This window comes from Oryctolagus cuniculus, chromosome 21, assembly GCF_964237555.1.
Source record: "Oryctolagus cuniculus chromosome 21, mOryCun1.1, whole genome shotgun sequence".
NCBI lineage: Eukaryota > Metazoa > Chordata > Mammalia > Lagomorpha > Leporidae > Oryctolagus > Oryctolagus cuniculus.
The window spans coordinates 31,440,116-31,459,413 of NC_091452.1; the positions used below are offsets into that span (position 1 = coordinate 31,440,116).

The 19,298-nt window shown below is 59.4% G+C and overlaps 1 protein-coding gene across 2 annotated transcripts in view; it reads right to left on the reverse strand.

Annotated features, from left to right (window-relative positions):
- BCR (BCR activator of RhoGEF and GTPase) overlaps positions 1-19,298 on the reverse strand; it is a 129,387-nt gene that overhangs the window by 31,722 nt on the left and 78,367 nt on the right. For both annotated transcript variants that reach the window (XM_008250161.4, XM_051837109.2), the window contains 6 exons: positions 18,337-18,444; positions 13,998-14,058; positions 12,806-12,858; positions 10,248-10,388; positions 1,688-1,809; positions 624-792 (listed from right to left, as the gene is read on the reverse strand). In XM_008250161.4, coding sequence (XP_008248383.3) covers positions 624-792; positions 1,688-1,809; positions 10,248-10,388; positions 12,806-12,858; positions 13,998-14,058; positions 18,337-18,444 — 654 coding nt within the window. The remainder of the gene's footprint in view (positions 1-623; positions 793-1,687; positions 1,810-10,247; positions 10,389-12,805; positions 12,859-13,997; positions 14,059-18,336; positions 18,445-19,298) is intronic.

Genomic DNA, 19,298 nt, shown 5'->3' on the forward strand with positions numbered 1-19,298 from the left:
GGCCTTCCCTCACTTCCTCTCTCTGGGTGTGGGGGGAGCCTGCCCTCACCTCCTCTCTCTGGGTGGGGGGGAGCCGGCCCTCACCTCCTCTGTGTGTGTGTATGGGGGAGCCAGCCCTCACCTCCTCTCTCTGGGTGGGGGGGAGCTGGCCCTCACCTCCTCTGTGTGTGTGTGGGGGGGAGCCTGTCCTCACCTCCTCTCTCTGGTATGTTGGGGGAGCCTGCCCTCACCTCCTCTGTGTGTGCGTGGGGGGAGACTGCCCTCACCTCCTCTCTCTGGTGTGTTGGGGGAGCCTGCCCTCACTCTCTCTAGGGGTGGGGTGGGGGACGCCCAGCCCGAGTGCTGGCCCTCACCTCCTCTCTCTGGGGGTGGTAGAGCCTTCTCTCACTCTCTCTAGGGGTGGGGTGGGGGATGCCCAGCCCGAGTGCCGGCCCTCACCTCCTCTCTCTGGGGGTGGTAGAGCCTTCTCTCACTCTCTCTAGGGGTAAGGGTGGGGGATGCTGGCCTCACCTTCTCTCTTTGGGGGCCTGCCCTCACCTCCTTTCTCTGGTGTGGGGGGGAGCCTGCCCTCACTCTCTCTAGGGGTGGGATCGGGGACGCCCAGCCCGAGCGCCGGCCCTCACCTTCTCTCTCTGGATGTCACTCTTGAGCTGGGAGATCTTGACCTTCAGGGCGTCCAGCTCCTCGTCGGGCACCAGGGGGAGGTTGGGTGTGGCCTCCGACTCGTCCACCATCTGGAAGCTGAGGTCCGTGAGCGGAATGTACCATTTGCAGTCGTACTGCTGGGTTTTGCTGGGTGGAAGAAGGAGAAGGTCACTGTGCTGACCGCTGGCCTTCGCTAGCAGCTGTCTGTGGCTGTGCACCTGCATGCCCCGCGCGAGAGGCCGGATGCGGCACGCGCAGACGCCGCAGTGCCTGGGAACGCTCTGCCCACCTGACCCGGGTCCCGGGCGTCTGGGGAGCACTGATCCACCTTATTCCGTGCTCCTTTGCTGGCAGCTCCCGTGGGAGCATGAGGGGCCACAGAGCTACCCGGCACAACGGCACTTCACAAAATTCACGGAATATGGAATTAAAGATAGACGGCATCCAAAAAAAATATGAAATTTTTGCATTTCCCATGAATTTTTTTTAAATGAAAACATATGCATGGGTTTCAAAAAATCTTTTTGCACCAAAATATGCTCATAAATTTCCCTTCCCATAACTCCCCTGAAGTCTCCCTTCTGGGTCAAGGGATGGGGGGAACTGAGGCTCTCTGGGTTGATTGGTTAAACCTGTTGAGCAAGGCAATCACAGAACCAGGAGGGAGAACCCAGCTCCAGCCTTGCCAAACGCAACTGTTTGCTCAGTTCCAACCCGGGTGAACCTGACCCCTGAGGGGCAGGAGGCCTCCCTGGCCTATGCTGAGACTCACGTAGAATCCATCTCTAGGCTTGGAGAGACACAGTGCGGTGATCACCTAGTGATGTCTGCCGTGGCAGGGGAGGGCCAGCCTGCGCCAGTCTCTGCAGCCCCCTGAGTTGTCATTCACCAATTCCCCCTTCTCTACAGGAGTCAAAGCCATCCCCAGTTCCGCTGGGAAACCTCTCCAGACTTACTGACAAACTGCTGACCTTGACCCGGGTATCTTGTCCAGGTGGGAGTGGAGCAGGTCCCCCTCCCCGCCCCCTCGGCTGTCACTCACCCCCCACTCTGCTTCTTGAGCTTGGTGCACAGGAGCAGGTCGGTGAACAGGAAGACGTGACGTAGCTTGCGGGCCCCCTCCACCAGCTCCACCATGAAGCTGTCCTTAAGCAGCTGCCGGTGCTGCGGGCACAGGGCGGGGGGGGGGGGCTCTGTCAGGGCCAACCCAGGGTGGAGGGTGTGCTGGGCCCGCCCAGCCCAGCCCAGCCCAGCAGAGTTCATGCTAGGCCCCCCACTCCCCAGACTCACACTGCAGAGTGCACCCCGTCCATCCCATCAACCCACCAGCAGACAGTGGCTTATGCAAACCTCTTTGTTCACCAAGTCTTTATGGGAGCCTCCTGGGTGTTTGGTCCATAGACAAGGGTGAGTGATAGGGCTGGGGGGTGGGGTGGGGTGGGTTTCAGGCAACAGCTATCAGCCCGGAAGCTAGGGAGGGGGCACATGCAGCTGCAATGTGAGAACCCCCTTTAAAGAGGACAGCCATACCTTCTCCAGGGGGTGACTGACAACCAGAAGCAGCCAGCCACCCCGAGGAGGGCATGTCCCCCGAAGGGAGGGACCATCACAGGCAGGACGCGGGTTGCAGCACAGGCAGGGGCTGGTGCCAGGAGCGATGGGAAACTTGGGGAGGGGCCCATGTTGGGAACCCCAAATCCTCCTGATGGGTGGGATGGGATCCTGACTGCACTCGGCACCTGCCGGACACCTGCGAGCCAAGTCCGGGAGGTACCCTTGGTAGATGGACCGAGAACAAGCAGGGGAGGCCACAAGCTTGGAGTGTCACCCCAAAGATGAGGGTGGCCCTTCTTGCTGAATGGGCAAACCGAGGCAAACCATGCATTCATCTGACCAACAGTGGCCGGTAGCTCAGCACCTGCATCCACTGACTTGATCACAACATCCGGCGGCCAGGTCCTTATGTCCATCTCACAGATGAAAGAAATGAGCCTCACAGAGCACCCGGCCACCCCCATACACACTGCCCTGGGCAGTGCAGTGAGATGCCATGACAGACACTGGCCTCTGCTCTTGGCAGCCCACAAGCCCAGGGAGAGAGGGCAGGTGCTCAGCAGGCACCAGGCTCACCTGTTCTCAAGGACAGCTTCCCAGAGTGGGTGACCACTGCTGCCCGAGCTGTGAATGCTGGGAAGGGTGGTGGGTGAAAATCCAGTGTCTCCCAGCAGAGGGCGCACTCATCCCCAGACTCCCACTATGGCAGAGCCAGGCCAGGCTGGGGCCACCCTGTGTGCTTGGTTCCCTTGTCCTTGCAGCCTTCCTGAATTCCCACACACCCTGCAGGGCCAGGGGCGGCAGCAGCCAAGTGCAGGCTCTGCCAGGCTGCCTGATGCTCCTACAGGTGCCATGGCATTGTCACACAGGGCTTGGCTCAAGAGAGACCCTGGTGAGAGGAGCCGATGATTATTTACATGGGAGCCACGAACCCACAAGTGGAAAGTTAAAGGAAGGCCACCAGCATGCCGTTCCTGTGACTGCCACTCACCCACAGGGAGCAGGAAGTAGCATGTGCACCTGTTAGACTTGGCTGCACAGCAATGGAAGCTCAACTCTGAGACCACGGGTACATGGGAAGGCCTGGAGAACTGACCACACAGATGCTGCATCAGCAAGGTCACAGCAGAGGGACTCTCAGCCCAGGAGGTGGGGACCATGGGACTTCCAGCGGGGACAGTAAACCCTACTCCCAAGCAAAGGCATGCACTCCCTGCCGTCACCAGCAGAGGGCACCCTGCACCCACTTCTGGCTGCAGGTCACGCACACAGCACCGACTGCTCCTGGCACCGTGGGTGCTGGTCAGACATGCACGTCTCCCTGCCAGGAGAGGACGCAGGCTGCTCTGGGTGGCAGTGCAGGCCCTGGAGGCTCTGACAAGCAGGCTAAGCCTGGTTCCAGCCTGCTCTTTCAACCTCCCAGACAGCCCAGTTGCACCTGCTGCATCTCAGCCCTGCTGTGGTGGACTCTTGTCTCTTTGAGGGTCATACGAGCCTGCACGCCACACCATGGGCCACTTGTGGCTTGGGTGCTGGACAGAGTGTTGGCCAAAGCTCTCTCCCCACAAGCTTCCCTGGGCTGTCACAGCAGCTTCCCACAGGAGCCAGGTCTCACTCCAAACCGCAGCCCTCCTCGGAGACTGGCGGCGCGACCTGAACAGAAAATGTCCAGGAAGGAGGGGCCCAACCATGACCCTGGCAAACTCAGGGAGTACTCTTGGAGGGGCTGGAATCAAGGCCCGGACATGACAGCAGCAGGTGCAGGGCAGGCAGGATCCATCCACGCTTCACCCTGTCTCCAGCCATCCAGGACTGAAAAAGGATGGATTCTAAAGGCTGGTGGGGCCACTGGACCCACAGTCTGGGCCCCTGGCCTCCACCGTGCCTCTCTGGTGGCCCAGGAGGTCAGCGGGGCCTGGCGTGAGCTGGATCTATCCCGTGAGAAAACAGCAGTGGCTCCAACCTCATCTGCACGGGAAAGGAGACAGAGATGGGCCCGGGGCAGATCACCTGGGAAGGTGGGGCAGAGCTAGTGGTGATGAGGGCCCTGGGACAGTGAGCAGAGGTGCCCACAGCGACTCCACTCTGCGAGGCCTTGCGAGGGAACCCCTGCCCCTCTGGCCCAGGCTGCCAGAGGCTCTGTCTTCCCTGTAAGACGGGGATGCCTGCCTTCTTCCATGCCCACTCAGCACCAGTGCAGGACGAGGAGGCCTCCCTCCCTAGCTGGGGAGAGCAGATACTCAGGTCTACAGCAGCACCAGGCTCCCAGCTCTATCACCTACCTCCCATCCCACCCCCCAGGGGGCACAGGCAAGGGCTGGGCTGGGCCACCTGGGTCCCACCCCCTCCTCCTGGGCTGGAAAGGGCTCCTCTCTCTGACTCGGCATCTCCCCACCCCCACAGCAAACAGCCCGCTGGACCCCAGCACGGGGATGGGGCCAGACCTGGAGGCTGAGGGGCAGCAGCTGAACAGAGTCATCTCGTGGGGACTGCAGGGTGTGCGCACGCATGTGTGTGTGCATGGGGAGGGCACCTGTGTTTCTTCACGCGTGTTCCCATGCAGGTGGGGGCGTCCCCATGTGTGAGCGCCTTTGCTGGCGTGAGGGTCCTGGTTCTCTGCGGGTATCCCGTCTGTGTGGCCCCGGGTAGCCACATTTCCCTGTCGACCCCACTGACAAGCAAGCGGGACCTTGTGCACAGGGTCCCTGTGTGTTGTAGGACACGGCGGTGGGAGGGGCGGCACCCCCTCTGCGAGCTCCAAGCTGGGACACCAGCTGGGATGGATACCACTGCCTGAGAACAAGCAACAGTGGATAAACACAGTTCTGGACGGCAGGGCCCCAAACAGGAAGACCCCGAGAGAGTGCGTGTGGCTGGGCCCACCCCCACCTTCAGCCCCCACCCCCACTCCAAGACAAGGACGCCGTCTTGGCTGATTCTCTGAGCCTGTTTCCCTGAGTACAGGATGGGGTTGCAGGGCCCAACTGGCATGCAGTGGGTTAAGCTGCAACCTGTGAAACCGGCATCCCATATGAGCATCGGTTGGAGTCTCGGCTGCTCCACTTCTGATCCAGCTCCCTGCTAACGCGCCTGGGAAAGCACTGGAGGATGGCCCAAGTGCTTGGGCCCCTGCCACCCACGTGGGAGACTGGGATGGAGTTCCAGGCTCCTGGCTTCAGCCTGGCCCGGCCCTGGCTGCTGTGTCCACTTGGGGAGTGAACCAGTAAATGGAAGATCTCTCTCTGCCTTTCAAATCAATCAATCAATCTTATAGGGAGAAAAAAAAGAGACGGGGTTGGGAAAGGCCCATCTGGGAACATCCCTAAGAGGGTGAAGTGAAACAGCCGTCTAGGGGGCCTCGGAGGGGGCTCGAGTCCTGTCTGGGTGCAGGCACCCCGTTCGGAGCTCCCTATTCATCACACCACCTGCTCCTCAAGACGACCCTGTGAGCAGGGCACCACCACTCTCACCTCTGCAGGCGAGAAGGCTGAGGCTCCCAGGGTCACCTAGCATGACCCTGAGGTCACCTAGCATTACCCTGGTGTCCTGAGGAGGGGGGCAGAGCCTCAGGCTCCATGGGCCGTTGGTGGGTGGGTGGGTGGGGGAATCCCTCCTTCCTATGGGGTCTGCCCCAGGCTGACTGCTTCCTCCACCTGTCACCAGGGCAACACCGCTCTCCGCCCCAGGCACCGCCCCAGCTGCAGCCCACCAAAGGGCCTTCCCGGGAAGACCACTGCACCTCCAAAATTCATGTGTGGGAGGAAGCCCTGGCCCCTCCCCCCAGCCCCTGCGATGCTATATGGAGGTGGGGCCCGTGGGAGGTGACAGGTTTACATGGTGCCACGGGGGTCCCAGAAGAGGAAGCGAGAGGGAGCGATTGTTTTTCTCTCTCCCAGCACTCAGGTGGAGGAAAGGCCACGCTGAGGACACTGTGAGAGCCCACACTGGAACCTGACCACATGGGCACTCTGACCCCGGGGTTTCCAGCTCCAGCACCGTGAGATGTGAATCTCTCACTGAAGCCGCTCAAAGGGCGTGCCTTGGCATCACAGCCTGAGCTAAGCCACAGACCACGGGTCCACACTGGGAAACCTCCCTGGGGACCAGAGCTGCCCGCAAAGCCGGGGCTGGCCCAGGGTGGAAGCTGGGAGCTGGCAACTCGACCTAGGTCTCCCATGGGGGTGGCAGAGACCCGAGTAATTGAGCTGTGACTGCTGCCTCCCTCAGTGGAAAGCTGGAGCCAGGAGGGGAGCCGGGAATAGGACCCAGGCACTCTGGATACGGGATGCAGGTACACCAACAGGAGGCCCGGGTGGGAGGCCAGACGCCTGCCCTTAGATTCCGATTAGAAAACAAGCAGCAGGGTCTTAGCCGGTGGGACCAGGAAAAGTCACTGGGGGTGGCCCAGGTCGGGGCTGAGAGGAAGGAACCGGAGAAGGCAGAAGGCCAAGGTGAGGACCAAGCTGCTTGCTCCAAGTAGGGGCTGAATTTGGCCCATTCTGGCCATGGAGGCCAGCGAGCCCAGAGCAAGGCCCGCACCCCTGGAGAGCTGACCCTGGCTCTACCTGGGTGGGCAGACCGCAGAGGTGCAGCAGGTGGCTGGGAGGAAGGAACACCTGTGCAGGGAGGCTGAGCATGAGGCTGAGGGTCCTGCCCGAGTCGTCCTCCCTCTCACCTGCTCTCTGGCTCACTGGTTTCTCCTGCGGAGCAAACCTTCACGTCCTGGTCCCCAGGAAAGCCTCTTGTGGCTAATTCCAGGGTCCTGGGAAGCACGAGGCTGGTTTCTGGGAGCTCAGGTTTGCTGAGTGCCTTCTGGGGCTCAGGCCCTATGTGACGAGAGCAGGACCCACGATGCCCCCGCTCAGTCCACAGAGCCTAGCCACGCAGCAGGTTCCAGCTCCGTCCCACCACAAGGAGACCCAGCTGAAACTCCCGGCTCCTAGTTTGGGCCTGGCAGGCATTTAGGAACTGACCCAGCGGATGGGAGATATCTCTTTCTCTGTGTCACTCTTTTATTTTATTTTTTTTTAAAGATTTATTTATTTATTTTGTTTGAAAGTCAGAGTTATACAGAGAGGAGAGGCAGAGAGAGAGGTCTTCCATCTGATGGTTCACTCCCAAATTGGCCAGAACAGCCAGAGATGGGCAGATCTGAAGCCAGGAGCCAGGAGCTTCTTCCAGGTCTCCCACACACGTGCAGGGGGCCCAAGGAATTGGGCCATCTTCCATTGCTATCCCAGGCCTCAGCAGAGAGCTGGATCGGAAGTGGAGCAGCCAGGACTCGAACCGGTGCCCATATGGGATGCTGGCACTGCAGGCCAGGGTGTTAACCTGCTGCGCCACAGCACTGGCCCTGTCACTGTCTTTTAAATAAATGAATAAACCTTAAACAGATGTGGACCCTGGGAGGCAGCGACTGAATCCCCTGGTCACCCATGTGGGAGCCCTGGGCTGAGATCCCCGCTCCTGGCTTTGCTCCCCTGGCCATTATGAGCAGTTGGGAGACTGAACCAGCAGATGGGAGCGCTCTCTCTCAAATAAAAAAATAATCTAGGCCCAGTCCCATCCTATATATGCTGCTCTTCCATGTCTGGAGGAGCCAGGGACCCCACCCCTCCCTGGTCTTTGCCCTTGGCTGGGCACTGCCCTCTCCAGCTTTGCCTCTAGGTCCAGCCTCTCCAATGCTTTTTCATTTTTTTTTTAAAGATTTATTTATTTGAGAGGCAGAGATACAAAGAGAAAAGGAGAGAGAGAGAGAGATTTTCCATCTGTGGGTCTACTTTCCAAATGGCTGGGGCTGAGCCAGGCTGAAGCCATGAGCCAGGAGCTTCTTCCGGGTCTCCCATGTGGGTGTGGGGGCCCAACACTTGGGCTGCTTTCTGACACGGGCTTTGCAGCCAGTGCCTGGCCAGCTCTTGGGAAACAAAACCTCCAATGCAGATCAACCCACATGCTTCCGAGTCCAAGCAGCAGGCTGTGCAGGGCTCAGAGCGGACAGACAAGCAGCCACGCCGGGGAAATTACCCAGCAGTGGGGAGCCGGCGATCTGACGGTGAAGCCAATTGCGCTAAACAAATGAGCACCCACCCACCAGCCCACAGGATTCGGGATGGCAGGAAAACGTGCCTGCGGGGTCCTTGGACTTAGATGTTTCCGGAGAGGCTGAGAAAGGCCATTCTCCCGGGCAGAGCCTGCTGCTCCTGGTCCCTGTGCTGTCGCGCAGGCACCCTCCCTTAGGGAGCACTGCCCTGGAGCCACCACAGCGGCCCAAGATGATGAGGTCATTGGAACTACAGTGGGTGCTGGGGGCTGAGGCTGCTGGCCCCTCTCCATGATGCCCTGGAGTGCCTAGGCACAGCCCAGACGGGGCACCTGGCCAGCTCCTGGCAGAAGTCGAGGGGAGCACCCCTGCACACCCAGGCCGAGGCAGGCATCTTTGTTTTTGCTGCAAAGCTGCCAGGGAAGCTAGAAACAGAACGCGAAGGGACCCAGCCTCCTCCAGGTAACCCCTGTAATGCAGGCACAGGAGCAGGGCTGGACAAGTCCGATTCGTTCACCAGCGGGGGGGGGGGGTTAGGAATCAGAGCACAACACACCAGGGGTGCACACAGTGGACACCTGGCCTCACCTCCCGGCTTAGCTGCTGAGTGGCTGTGCCCAGGGGCAAGGCACTCAGCCCCTCTGAGCTGCAGCTGCTCTACCCGTTCAGTGCAAGGAAGCCTCTGATGGCACGGAGTCACCATGAGACTCGAGCGTGGAGCCACTGGGAACCTGACGAGCAGTGTCACACCTCAGGAAGATGGCTGCAAGGCGGGGGAGCTTCCAAAGCTCAGCCCCTCCCCCCAGCTGCAAATTCTAACAGGACACAGCCTGTGGACCCATCTCTGCAGGGGTGTGTGTGTGGACACAGCCTGTGGATCCATCCCCGGCAGGGCCAGGGATGTGTGTGCGCGTGTGCGCATGCGCTCCTGTCTCCTGATTGATTAGTAATGTCTGCTCCTGGACCAGCTGGGAGGTAGAGCAAGCAGGACATCATGAGTATGGGCATTGATTGGTCATCTTGGCTTAGCCAGGCACCATGGAAAGCTCGGGACGCAGGGTACAGGTCAGGCTGAGACCTCTCTGAGCCATGAGAACTCATTCCCTTTCTGCAGTAGAGGCACCTAAGGGATCACCCCTCCATGGGCCAACTGGTGGCCACTTGCTGGCCAGGGAGCAAACGTTTGAGACCAGAATGAGCATGAGGACGGCATGAGAGGCCGTGGCGGGCAGGGCCGGGAAGCTTCCGGAATGAAGCGACATCAAGCTGTTGAGCCCTTCTCCAGTCTCCATCACAAACCACGGACCCCTCCCCGGGCCCCCTCTTGCCAATCCTTCAATCCGGCGTTAACTGTGTTTCAGTGACAGGAAGTAGGTGATTCCAGGTAAGAGGAAGTGGGTCTCTTTGGCTGGGGACCCCGAGCTGGCCAGAGTGTGGGGAAAAACTCTGTGAACCACTCTGACGGGAAAACAGCGAGGCGCTCGAGCGAGGCCTGGTGACGGTCGCTCCCACACATCCACCCCGATGTTGCCCGGGTTTTTCCTGCTGTGGTCCCTGCTGTGGTTTGACCCCTTCCCCGCCTTAAGCCCTGGCCCATGGAATGATGCTGACTGGGAGGTGCTGGGAGGGTGCAGCTGACCCTGGTGTTGGAGGCCTGAGCCTTGGAAAGTGACTGGGATCAGATAAAGTGACCGGGGCGGAGCCCCCAAGATTGAGTCCTGGTGGCTTTATAGGAAGAAAGAGCCCAGCATGGACGCATACCCTGTCCCTTGCCCTGTGATGGCCTAGGCAGCCCTCAGGACCGAGCCAGCGTGGAGACCCATCACCAACCAGGTAGGTGCCCTTGACCTTGAGCCACAGCCACAGAAGACCTCTTTTCTTCCTCTCTTGCCCTGTGATGCCATGTCTTGCCAACAGAGCAAGACCCTGAAGCCAACAAGCTTCCCTGGGCGGAGCTGTCTGGGGGACCCGGGTGTTCTGCGTCCCTCAGCCCGGGGACCCCGCTCACCTCTCCCTTCTTCACCGTCATGGACTGCCTGCGGGGTGTGATCTCCTCGTTGATGCTGGACAGGAAGTTCTGTGAGATGCGGAGGGCGTCCTGCAGCAGGGGGTGGTCGGGGTGGCTGGGGGGAGTGTGCTTCAACAGGTCCTGTAGGGGGTGGGGGGAGTAGGCGGGGAACCAGGAGACTCCAGTTAGACAGAGAGCAGTACCAGTGCCACCCACAGTGTGAGAACCGCACACCCACGCCCTCACCGGACGGCGCTCAGAGTCGCCAGCTCCCCGGGCATTGCTGTTGCCTCTTGGGAGGGCCCTGGGGGGGGGCCTGTGTGAGGACCCTCCTGGAGGTGGGCCCCAAGGGTGCTCTGACAGACACACGCCAAACCCCTGCTGCCTGCACAGTGCTCATAAAGCACCCCCCAGATCCCAAACTTCTTTGCAAAGGGAAGCTGGAGAGATGGAAAGTGAGCAGAGGAAGGCACTCCGGCTGACACTGACGGGCTGGCTTCTCTCTGTCATGAGGCCCAGACACCCACACCTGAGGCGGGGACCAACCCTGCCAGAGGGCCAGAGGCTGCCGGGGCCAGAGCCTGCCAACCAGTTCATCTCACGTCTCATTCCCCTCCATCCAAAGACTCTTCATGGGAGCACAGGAAGAACCCATGAGCCATCCACACAACAGAATACCACGCAGCTTGAGAGAGAAGGAGGCAGCGCCCTGTGGGCCCAAGTGCAGCAACCTCTGTGAAATGACATGGAGTAGAAAATGCACAGAGCCACACCTGCTGCATACACCTAACAGGTGCTCCCGTTGGTCAGTATGGGGGTAAAGTGGGAACCTCACACACTTCCGTGGATTGCTGTAACTTTTTAAAAAAATGGGGCCAGTGTTATGTGGTGTAGCGGGTGCAGCCATTGCCTGTGGTGCCAGCATCCCATATGGGCGCTGGTTTGAGTCCCGGAGGCTCCATTTCCCATCCAGCTCTTTGCTATGACCTGGGAGGGGACAAGTCCTTGGGGGTCCTGCACCCGCATGGGAGACCCAGAAGAAGCTCCTGGCTTTGGATAGGCGTAGCTCTGGCCATTGTGGCCATCTGGGGAGTAAACTAGTGGATGGAAGCTCTCTCTCTTTCTCTCTCTGCCTCTCTGTAACTCTCTGCCTTTCAAATAAATAAATCATTAAAAAAAAAAAAAAAAAGCATGTGCAACTCTGTGTGTTACTAGGGCCTTCTGGGGATATTTTTATTTCCTGGTTTTGTTTTTCAAGACAAGGGCACTTGTTGGTGGAAAATGGAATTAAGAGTTTTTTTAGGGGTAGGTGCTGTGATATAGTGGGTTGAACCACAGCTTAGAATGCTCACACCCAATAGGGGCACTGGTTCGAATCCCAGCTCCTCCACTTCCCATCCAGCTCCCTGCTAAATACGCCTGGGAAGGCAGAGGAGGATGACTCACGTGTCTAGGCCTGACACCCATGGGGGAGACCCGGATGGAGTCCCCGCCTTGGCTGTTGTGGTCATTTGGGAAGTGAATCAGTGGATGAAGATCCCTCTGTCTCTCTGCTTTTCAAATAATTTTTTTTTTGACAGGCAGAGTGGACAGTGAGAGAGAGAGACAGAGAGAAAGGTCTTCCTTTGCCATTGGTTCACCCTCCAATGGCCGCCGTGGCCGGCGCGCTGTGGCTGGCGCACCACGCTGATCCAAAGCAAGGAGCCAGGTGCTTCTCCTGGTCTCCCATGGGGTGCAGGGCCCAAGCACTTGGGCCATCCTCCACTGCACTCCCGGGCCACAGCAGAGAGCTGGACTTGAAGAGGAACAACCGGGACAGAATCCGGCACCCCGACTGGGACTAGAACCCGGTGTGCTGGCGCCGCAAGGCGGAGGATTAGCCTAGTGAGCCGCGGCGCCGGCCTCAAATAATTTTTTTAAAAAGTATGCTTATTTTTGTTTCTGACCAATTATGAATTCCATGTTTCATTTTTTTATAATGTACAATTTCCATGTATTATGAAAAAATTCTATATCCAAATAAACCCATTTTTAATTCCATTTTCCACCAACTTTTTGAAGTACCCCTGTGTTAAAAAGATATCCCTTCAGTGATTCTGCAACGAGAGGGGGGTGTCTCCCTGCTGCATGCGCTCCCCAGGTTACAAGACGGTGACCTGACCGGTACCCTGCCCCGGCCACCTTGGACCCCACAGGCTGTGGCAGCTACAAAGCTTCCCCCTGCAAGCCCCTGCCTGTGTGAGACAGGATGTGCCCTCCCCAGTCCCCAGCCCTGCCCGCACCTGCCCCAGCAGGAACACCTGCGACACGTGTGGAGCTGCTTAAGTCTCCCTGCACCCCACCCCATGGGGCCCTTGATGGCAGTGGCACCTCATCCCCACATCCTCAATAAAGGTGGAAGGCAGAGAAGAGACAAATGCCAGAGCCAGAGCTGGGACAGGGGAAGCCGGGGACCCCAGGTGAAGGGGGTCCTGGCGAGGCCTGGGGGTGGGGAGCCCCCCACCATGGCTTAGGGAGGCTGCGGTGCCCTGGGGCTGCAGAGGGACCCTGTGACTCACGTGAAGGACCAGTGTGCTTCTTGTCACCCGGTCCACAGGCTTGTATAGCAGGGCTACGGAGAGACGGGCAGGGTGAGAGATGGCCACCTGCTGCCCACCCCTGCCATAAGAGCAAGGGGGTGGCGGCAGCCCCAACCCCACCATCCGCACCCCCTGTACAGCCCCTACGGCCACGGCCAGAGCACCTGCTGGGAAAGCCCAGGGCTGCTGGCCACACCCTGAGAGGGCAGTGCCAACGCTAACTTGGCGGTGATCGCTAAGAAGGCAGAGTGTTGATGTGCCTCCTGGCCTGGGGTGCAGGAGCCTGCCAGCACCCCAATGAGGACCAGTACCCACCCTCACCAGCCCTGCTCTCCAGCCTGGCAGGTGCCCTGGGAGCAGACCTGCAGGCTGTTCTCAATGTCAGTCCCAGGACGCTTTGGAGGCCTGGCTCTGAGAAGGGCAGGAGCTGACTCGGATGCTGGCATAGCTCTTGGTTGGACAGGTGGCCCTGGGATCGGAACGCACTGGAGGCGGCACCCAGCCTCCAGCGGCACAGGAGCCCTGTGACTGGAGTAGGGGCTGGGCTGCTGTCCTCATTTTACAGATGGCAAGACTGAGGCTCAGAGCATGGGGAAGCTCTGGTGACTGGAGCCAGGGGTGCTGTTGTGGGCGAGGAGGGGGCTTGGCCACCCACACGCCATCCTAAACCACCCGAAGTCAGAAGCCATTTGTCAAGCCTGATACCACTTGCTGAGCAGAGTGAGGTCGCACGCAGCCCCGGAAGCCTGCCCCCTCTGATTCAACCCCTGCGCCCTGTGTGGGTTCCTTTATGTGTGTCCTGCACCCCGTTCTGTCATCTGAAAGACAGGGAAAGTGAAATCCTCCCTATGGGGGCATCGGGGACAACACAACAGTGACATTTTTAAATGCCCTTGGTTTGGGGACACTCGCTGACTCTAACGTTCTTCTTGACGGGCAGTGCTGCTGGCGAACTGCTCCTGACCACGGCCCTCCCCGCCCGGTCCCACGCAGGGTGGCCCTTTCCTGTGCCACCTCCCACTAGTTGAAGTCTAGAATTGGTTAGATGCCAGAGGGCGACCCAACAGGGAGACAGTGGCTGGTTTCTGTTTTGTTTTTCCCAGCCACGAGCCCCTCTGTGGTCAGTGGCCAGCTGTGGACAACAGAGGAGTCTTGGCATGGAGAAACTCACTTTCCAACGAGTTCTTGGTGGTTGGGTCCTTGGCATCCTTGTTGCTTCTGGCTCTCAGGTTCTGCAGAGAGAAGAGCACACGCTCATGTGGACAGCCAAGGCTGTGCTGGTTGGGTACAGACAGTCAGGGATTTCCAGCCGAAAGCTCCGGCCTTCTTTCATGGTCGAGGACCTCAGACGTGGCAAACCGCAGGGGTATGATCTGAGTGGCCGAATGAGATGCATGGGACAGCAGGGACCCGCGGGCAAGCTGAGTGCTCAGGGCGCCCCCCAACAGGACAGGGTTCCTCAACCTCGGCATCATGGACACCCTGGGCAGGTGAGCAGCCGTCTTGCACGCACTGTAGGACTCAGGGCAGTCCCTGGCCTTGACCTACATGTGCAGTAGCAGCCCTGACCTCCTGTTAACTACAGCCAAAAGTGTGTGCAAACACTGCTAAGCAATTCTTGGGGACAAAATCACCCCTGGCTGAGAACTTCCAATGACAGAGAATCTTGCAAACAAGGCAGATGGCAGCATCCTTGCTAACTGCACACCACTGCTTTCCTGGAGCCACGTGACAGCACGCAGGGTGGCTGGGTGGGGGAGCTGCTGGCTCCCAAGAGCGCTCACCTTTGGACTTGGCCCTGGGCGGGCCTGCTGCCATGGAGCTGGCACCAGATTCTACCCACACCCAGCCTCGCTTGGGCTGCAAATGTGCTCACTAAAAAAAAACGAGACTTCCGGGGTGGGGCCAGGGCTTTTTGGTTGGACAGGCCACGTTTCAACACAGCTCCATCAAGGGCATCACTGATATGGCCCAAGATGCAAAGAGAAACGAAGTCGTAAGAGCCTCCACCCCCTCCCCCACCCCGCGTGGGTGAGAGCCTCTCTGGGAAGCAGCTTTGAGGATCCCAGGTCTGGGTGTACTAGCAAAGGACACGGGCGGGGGGCTGAGGTTGCTCTCCCAACCTCTTGTGCTACAGGAGACCCCTCCCCCGCAGAGACGGAGTATGCTCCAGCTCACGGGGCTGACCCCCACCGTGCACTTTGGCACTCTGCTGAGAGCTCAGCGTCCCCCACAGCCACTGTTCCTTTCTTTTTTTTTTTTTTTTTTTTTTTTTTTTTTTAATTTTTTTGACAGGCAGAGTGGACAGTGAGAGAGAGAGAGAGACAGAGAGAAAGGTCTTCCTTTTGCCGTTGGTTCACCTTCCAATGGCCACCGCGGCCAGCGCACTGCAGCCGGCGCACCGCGCTGATCCGATGGCAGGAGCCAGGAGCCAGGTGCTTTTCCTGGTCTCCCATGGGGTGCAGGGCCCAAGCACCTGGGCCATCCTCCACTGCACTCCCTGGCCACAGCAGAGAGCTGGCCTGGAAGAGGGGCAACCGGGAAAGAATCCGGCGCCCCGACCGGGACTAGAACCCGGTGTGCCGGCGCCTCTAGGTGGAGGATTAGCCTAGTGAGCCGCGGCGCCGGCCCACTGTTCCTTTCTTGGTCTGATTCAGCAGCTCCCCAAGGGTGCGAGGTGCTGAGGTCAGGCGGCTGGAGGCAGCCTGCGCTCCCAGTGCACCCAGACAGTGCGGGAGCTCCGGGAAGCCTCGTCTACAGGAAGCTTAGGGGGCTTGGTGTAACCTCAGGTTTCCTAAACTTGCGTGACCCCAGAGAAGCCCCTTTCACATAACGTGTAATCGTTTTGTCATCCCCAGAATCCAGCCTGGCAGACTCTGGCCTAACAGGATACCGCCTCGCACCCAGCTCTCAGTTTACCAGAGAGGAAGGGACAGAGAGCTCTCTACCTACTGGTTCAGTCCCATTCCTAAATGCCTACTACAGTCAGGACTCCGCCAGTCTTGAGGCCAGGACCTTGGAACCCCATTCGGCTCCTCCCACGTAGGTGGCAGGGACCCAAGGACCTCAGCCGTCATCACCTGGACTTGAACCTGTACGGTGGGATGCAGGTGTGTTGTCCCCACCCCCCGCCCCGCACTGCTCCAGTTGCTGTCCCAAGGGACTCCCTGCTCTTTCTGTTTCTCTCTCTCTTTTTTTTTTTTTTTTTTTGGACAGGCAGAGTGGACAGTGAGAGAGAGAGAGACAGAGAGAAAGGTCTTCCTTTTTGCCGTTGGTTCACCCTCCAATGGCCACCACGGCCGGCACGCTGCGGCCTGCGCACCGCGCTGATCCAATGGCAGGAGCCAGGTTCTTCTCCTGGTCTCCCATGGGGTGCAGGGCCCAAGCACCTGGGCCATCCTCCACTGCACTCCCTGGCCACAGCAGAGAGCTTGCCTGGAAGAGGGGCAACCGGGACAGAATCCGGCGCCCCGACTGGGACTAGAACCCGGTGTGCTGGCGCCGCAAGGCGGAGGATTAGCCTAGTGAGCCGCGGCGCCGGCCTGTTTCTCTTTCTAAAGCTGCTACTCCCATGCAGGGTCATGGGAGAGGGCACGTGGCAGTCAAGAGTGTGGGGATTCTGCAGGTTAAGAGTGACAGCAGGCTCCCACAGAGCGGGACACCACCCAGCTGCCACTGGCCACTGCGCCGACAGGGCGGGGAATGTTGGGGACATTCCCTGTCCAGATAAATGGAGACCTATGGGTGGGCCTGGTCCCAGCTTCACTGCTAGACCCTTGGACGGCCTCCACTTCCTCTTTCTGGGTCCCAGGTACTAACATGAAGGTATTTCAAAAAGTTCTTAGAAAAACAGAATGAGGGGCTGGTGCTATGGGCGCAGCGGGTAAACGCCCTGGCCTGAAGCGCCGGCATCCCATAGGGCACCAGTTCTAGTCCCGGCTGCTCCACTTCCAATCCAGCTCTCTGCTATGGCCTGGGAAAGCAGTAGCAGATGGCCCAAGTGCTTGGGCCCCTGCACCCACGTGGGAGACCAGGAAGAAGCTCCTGGCTCCTGGCTTTGGATTGGCGCAGCTCCGGCCATTGCAGTCATCTGGGGGATGAAACATCAGATGGAAGACTCTCTCTCTCTGCCTCTCCTCTCTGTATAACTCTGACTTTCAAATAAATAAATCTTTAAAAAAAAGAAAGAAAGAAAGAAAAAACGGAAGGAGAAGTTTTTAGTTTAAGGACTGCCTGGTGCTTGGCCCAGCAGGTAATGTCCCTGTACCCTTCCTTCATCAGAGTACCTGGGTTCAACATTGCTTCAGGCACCTGACTCCAGCTTCCTGCTAATGCACACCCTGGCAGGCAGCGGTGATGGCCCAAGTAGCTGGCTTCCTGCCACCCATGTGGGAGACCCGGATGGAGTTCCTGGTCCCATGGGGCCATTGCAGGAATCTAGGGGAGTGAACCGGCACGTGGCAGCTCTCTTGTCTGTTTCCACTTCTAGCTCTCAAACACAGCTGTAAAATTTATTTATTGATTTGGTTGGGTATAAAACCACTCTGAACTGCATTTCATACCACACATTGTCCAGGAACTTCCTGAAGCCCCTGCTCCTCCACTGTCTGAGGTTCCAGTCCCCCAAAGGCTGCCCAAGAGCAGGGACACAGCAACGCCTCAGCCCTGGGTGGGGGGTGTAGGCTCCAATCTGGAGCTTTCTCTCCCCGATGCAGGCCACCAAGGAGCACCAGCAACAGCACCCTGGCTCCCTCCTGCCTGCTCCCCAGTAGTCCCAGCCCTCAAAACCTACACCTGCTTTCCTGGGCTCGAACAGGGCCACGCACACCCAGGGAGCCTCCAGGGACAAGGTGCAAAGTCAGCCCTGGGACTCGGGTGATGAGACCCCATCCAGGCCTCGTCCTTAACATTGATCAGGGGCAGAACCATGGACACTCTGCACTACAGACAGACAGACAGTGTGAGACGGTGGCTGGAACATGCTGGGAACTTGGCCCCCAAGTCCGGGTGCTGATGCAGGGAGGTGGCGGCGGCAGGAGGGGGTTGTCTCCAGGAGGTGATCAGGACTACGTGGGGTCCTGAGGGCGGGGCTCCCAGGCTGGCAGTAGAGGCTTTGGAAGAAGCAGGCGACAGACCCAAGCCAGCAGCTTGCCCTGTCTCTCCAGGGAATGCCTCGTATCAACATCGGGATGCAGCAAGAATGCTGTTACCAGACGCCCACGCTGCCAACGTCCCAGCTACACAGATCTCAGGCATTCTGTTACAGAACACGGACAGAGATGTAGGCTGACCCCAGAACTGACCCTGGCCCCTGGGGGTCAGGCACTTCAGGACTGCTCCTTCTGCCTGGTCCCAACAAGTGTCCCCGGCCGGCATGGGGCCCCAGAGGACACGCTTAGCAGAACTGGGAGAGAGGGCTTGGGGCTCAGAGCCAGCCTGACCTTGGACATGGTGGTAGGGGTGGGGATCGCCGGCGCCCCTTCTCCCAGCCGTATCCCGATGTCGGTTACCTCAGAGATTTCTGCGAACTGGGCGTTGGCCTGACAGCACTTCTCGGCCGTCTCCATGGCAACCCCGTAGTTGTCCACAAAGGCCCGGTACACACCCAACTGGCTGGCCTGCGGGAGGAGAGAGAGAGTGGGGTGGGGGGGCAGGTGAGCAGGGGGCTCCAGAGCACGGCTCAGGTAGGGCAGGCCACGCACGGGCTGCAGAGATCTCAGCTCCCTTGTGCCCTGCCTCCCACCTGCTTCCCCTCCCCACGCACCAAGCGTGGTTCCCTCTCCGAAGTGACACGTTGAGAAGTGACTCACGGCGCTGAGCAGGTACCCACGCCCTTTTAGAACTGCTGATTCCTCCCACCCGACTCCCCCACGTGCCCCCCCACCCCCCGCAGGGGCTCAGGTTCAAGGCAGATGGTGAATCTGGAAGGCTGTCTCTGCACAGGTCGGGTGGAGAGGGGCCTTCCCATTCTAGGTTCCAGAGACCACCCAGGACGTGGCGGGGTGGGGTGAGGGGGTGTCAGGCCCCCCAGCCTCTGGGGATTTGTGGTGTTCATGTCAGATCCTTCCAGACATGCAAGAAGCAAGCAGTGGGGCTGCCTGAGGGGAAGAGGAGCTCCCAGTGCCCAGGTGTCACCGCAGCACACCTGGCAGGCGGGACACCTGTCAGCCGCAGCTATGAGAGGCAGAGGCAGGCATTCATCGGAGTGACTTCCCTGGACGGGTGGGGGTGTGTGTGCATGCAGCCACCGCCATCACTGGGCCCCACAGCACCTCTGGGGACAGGCAGTGGGGAAACCAGTCCACACCAAGGACTAGCAAGCCCAGGCCAGGGGGAGAGGGGAGGCAGACCCAGGGGATCCGCTGGCTGGGTCCAGAGCTCCCCATCGTTGCTCCTGGCGTTTGCTCTGTGTCAAGCCTAAATTCTATTTCCACGTGCATTTACATGTGTACGGGCTTCTGTGTTTCCACAG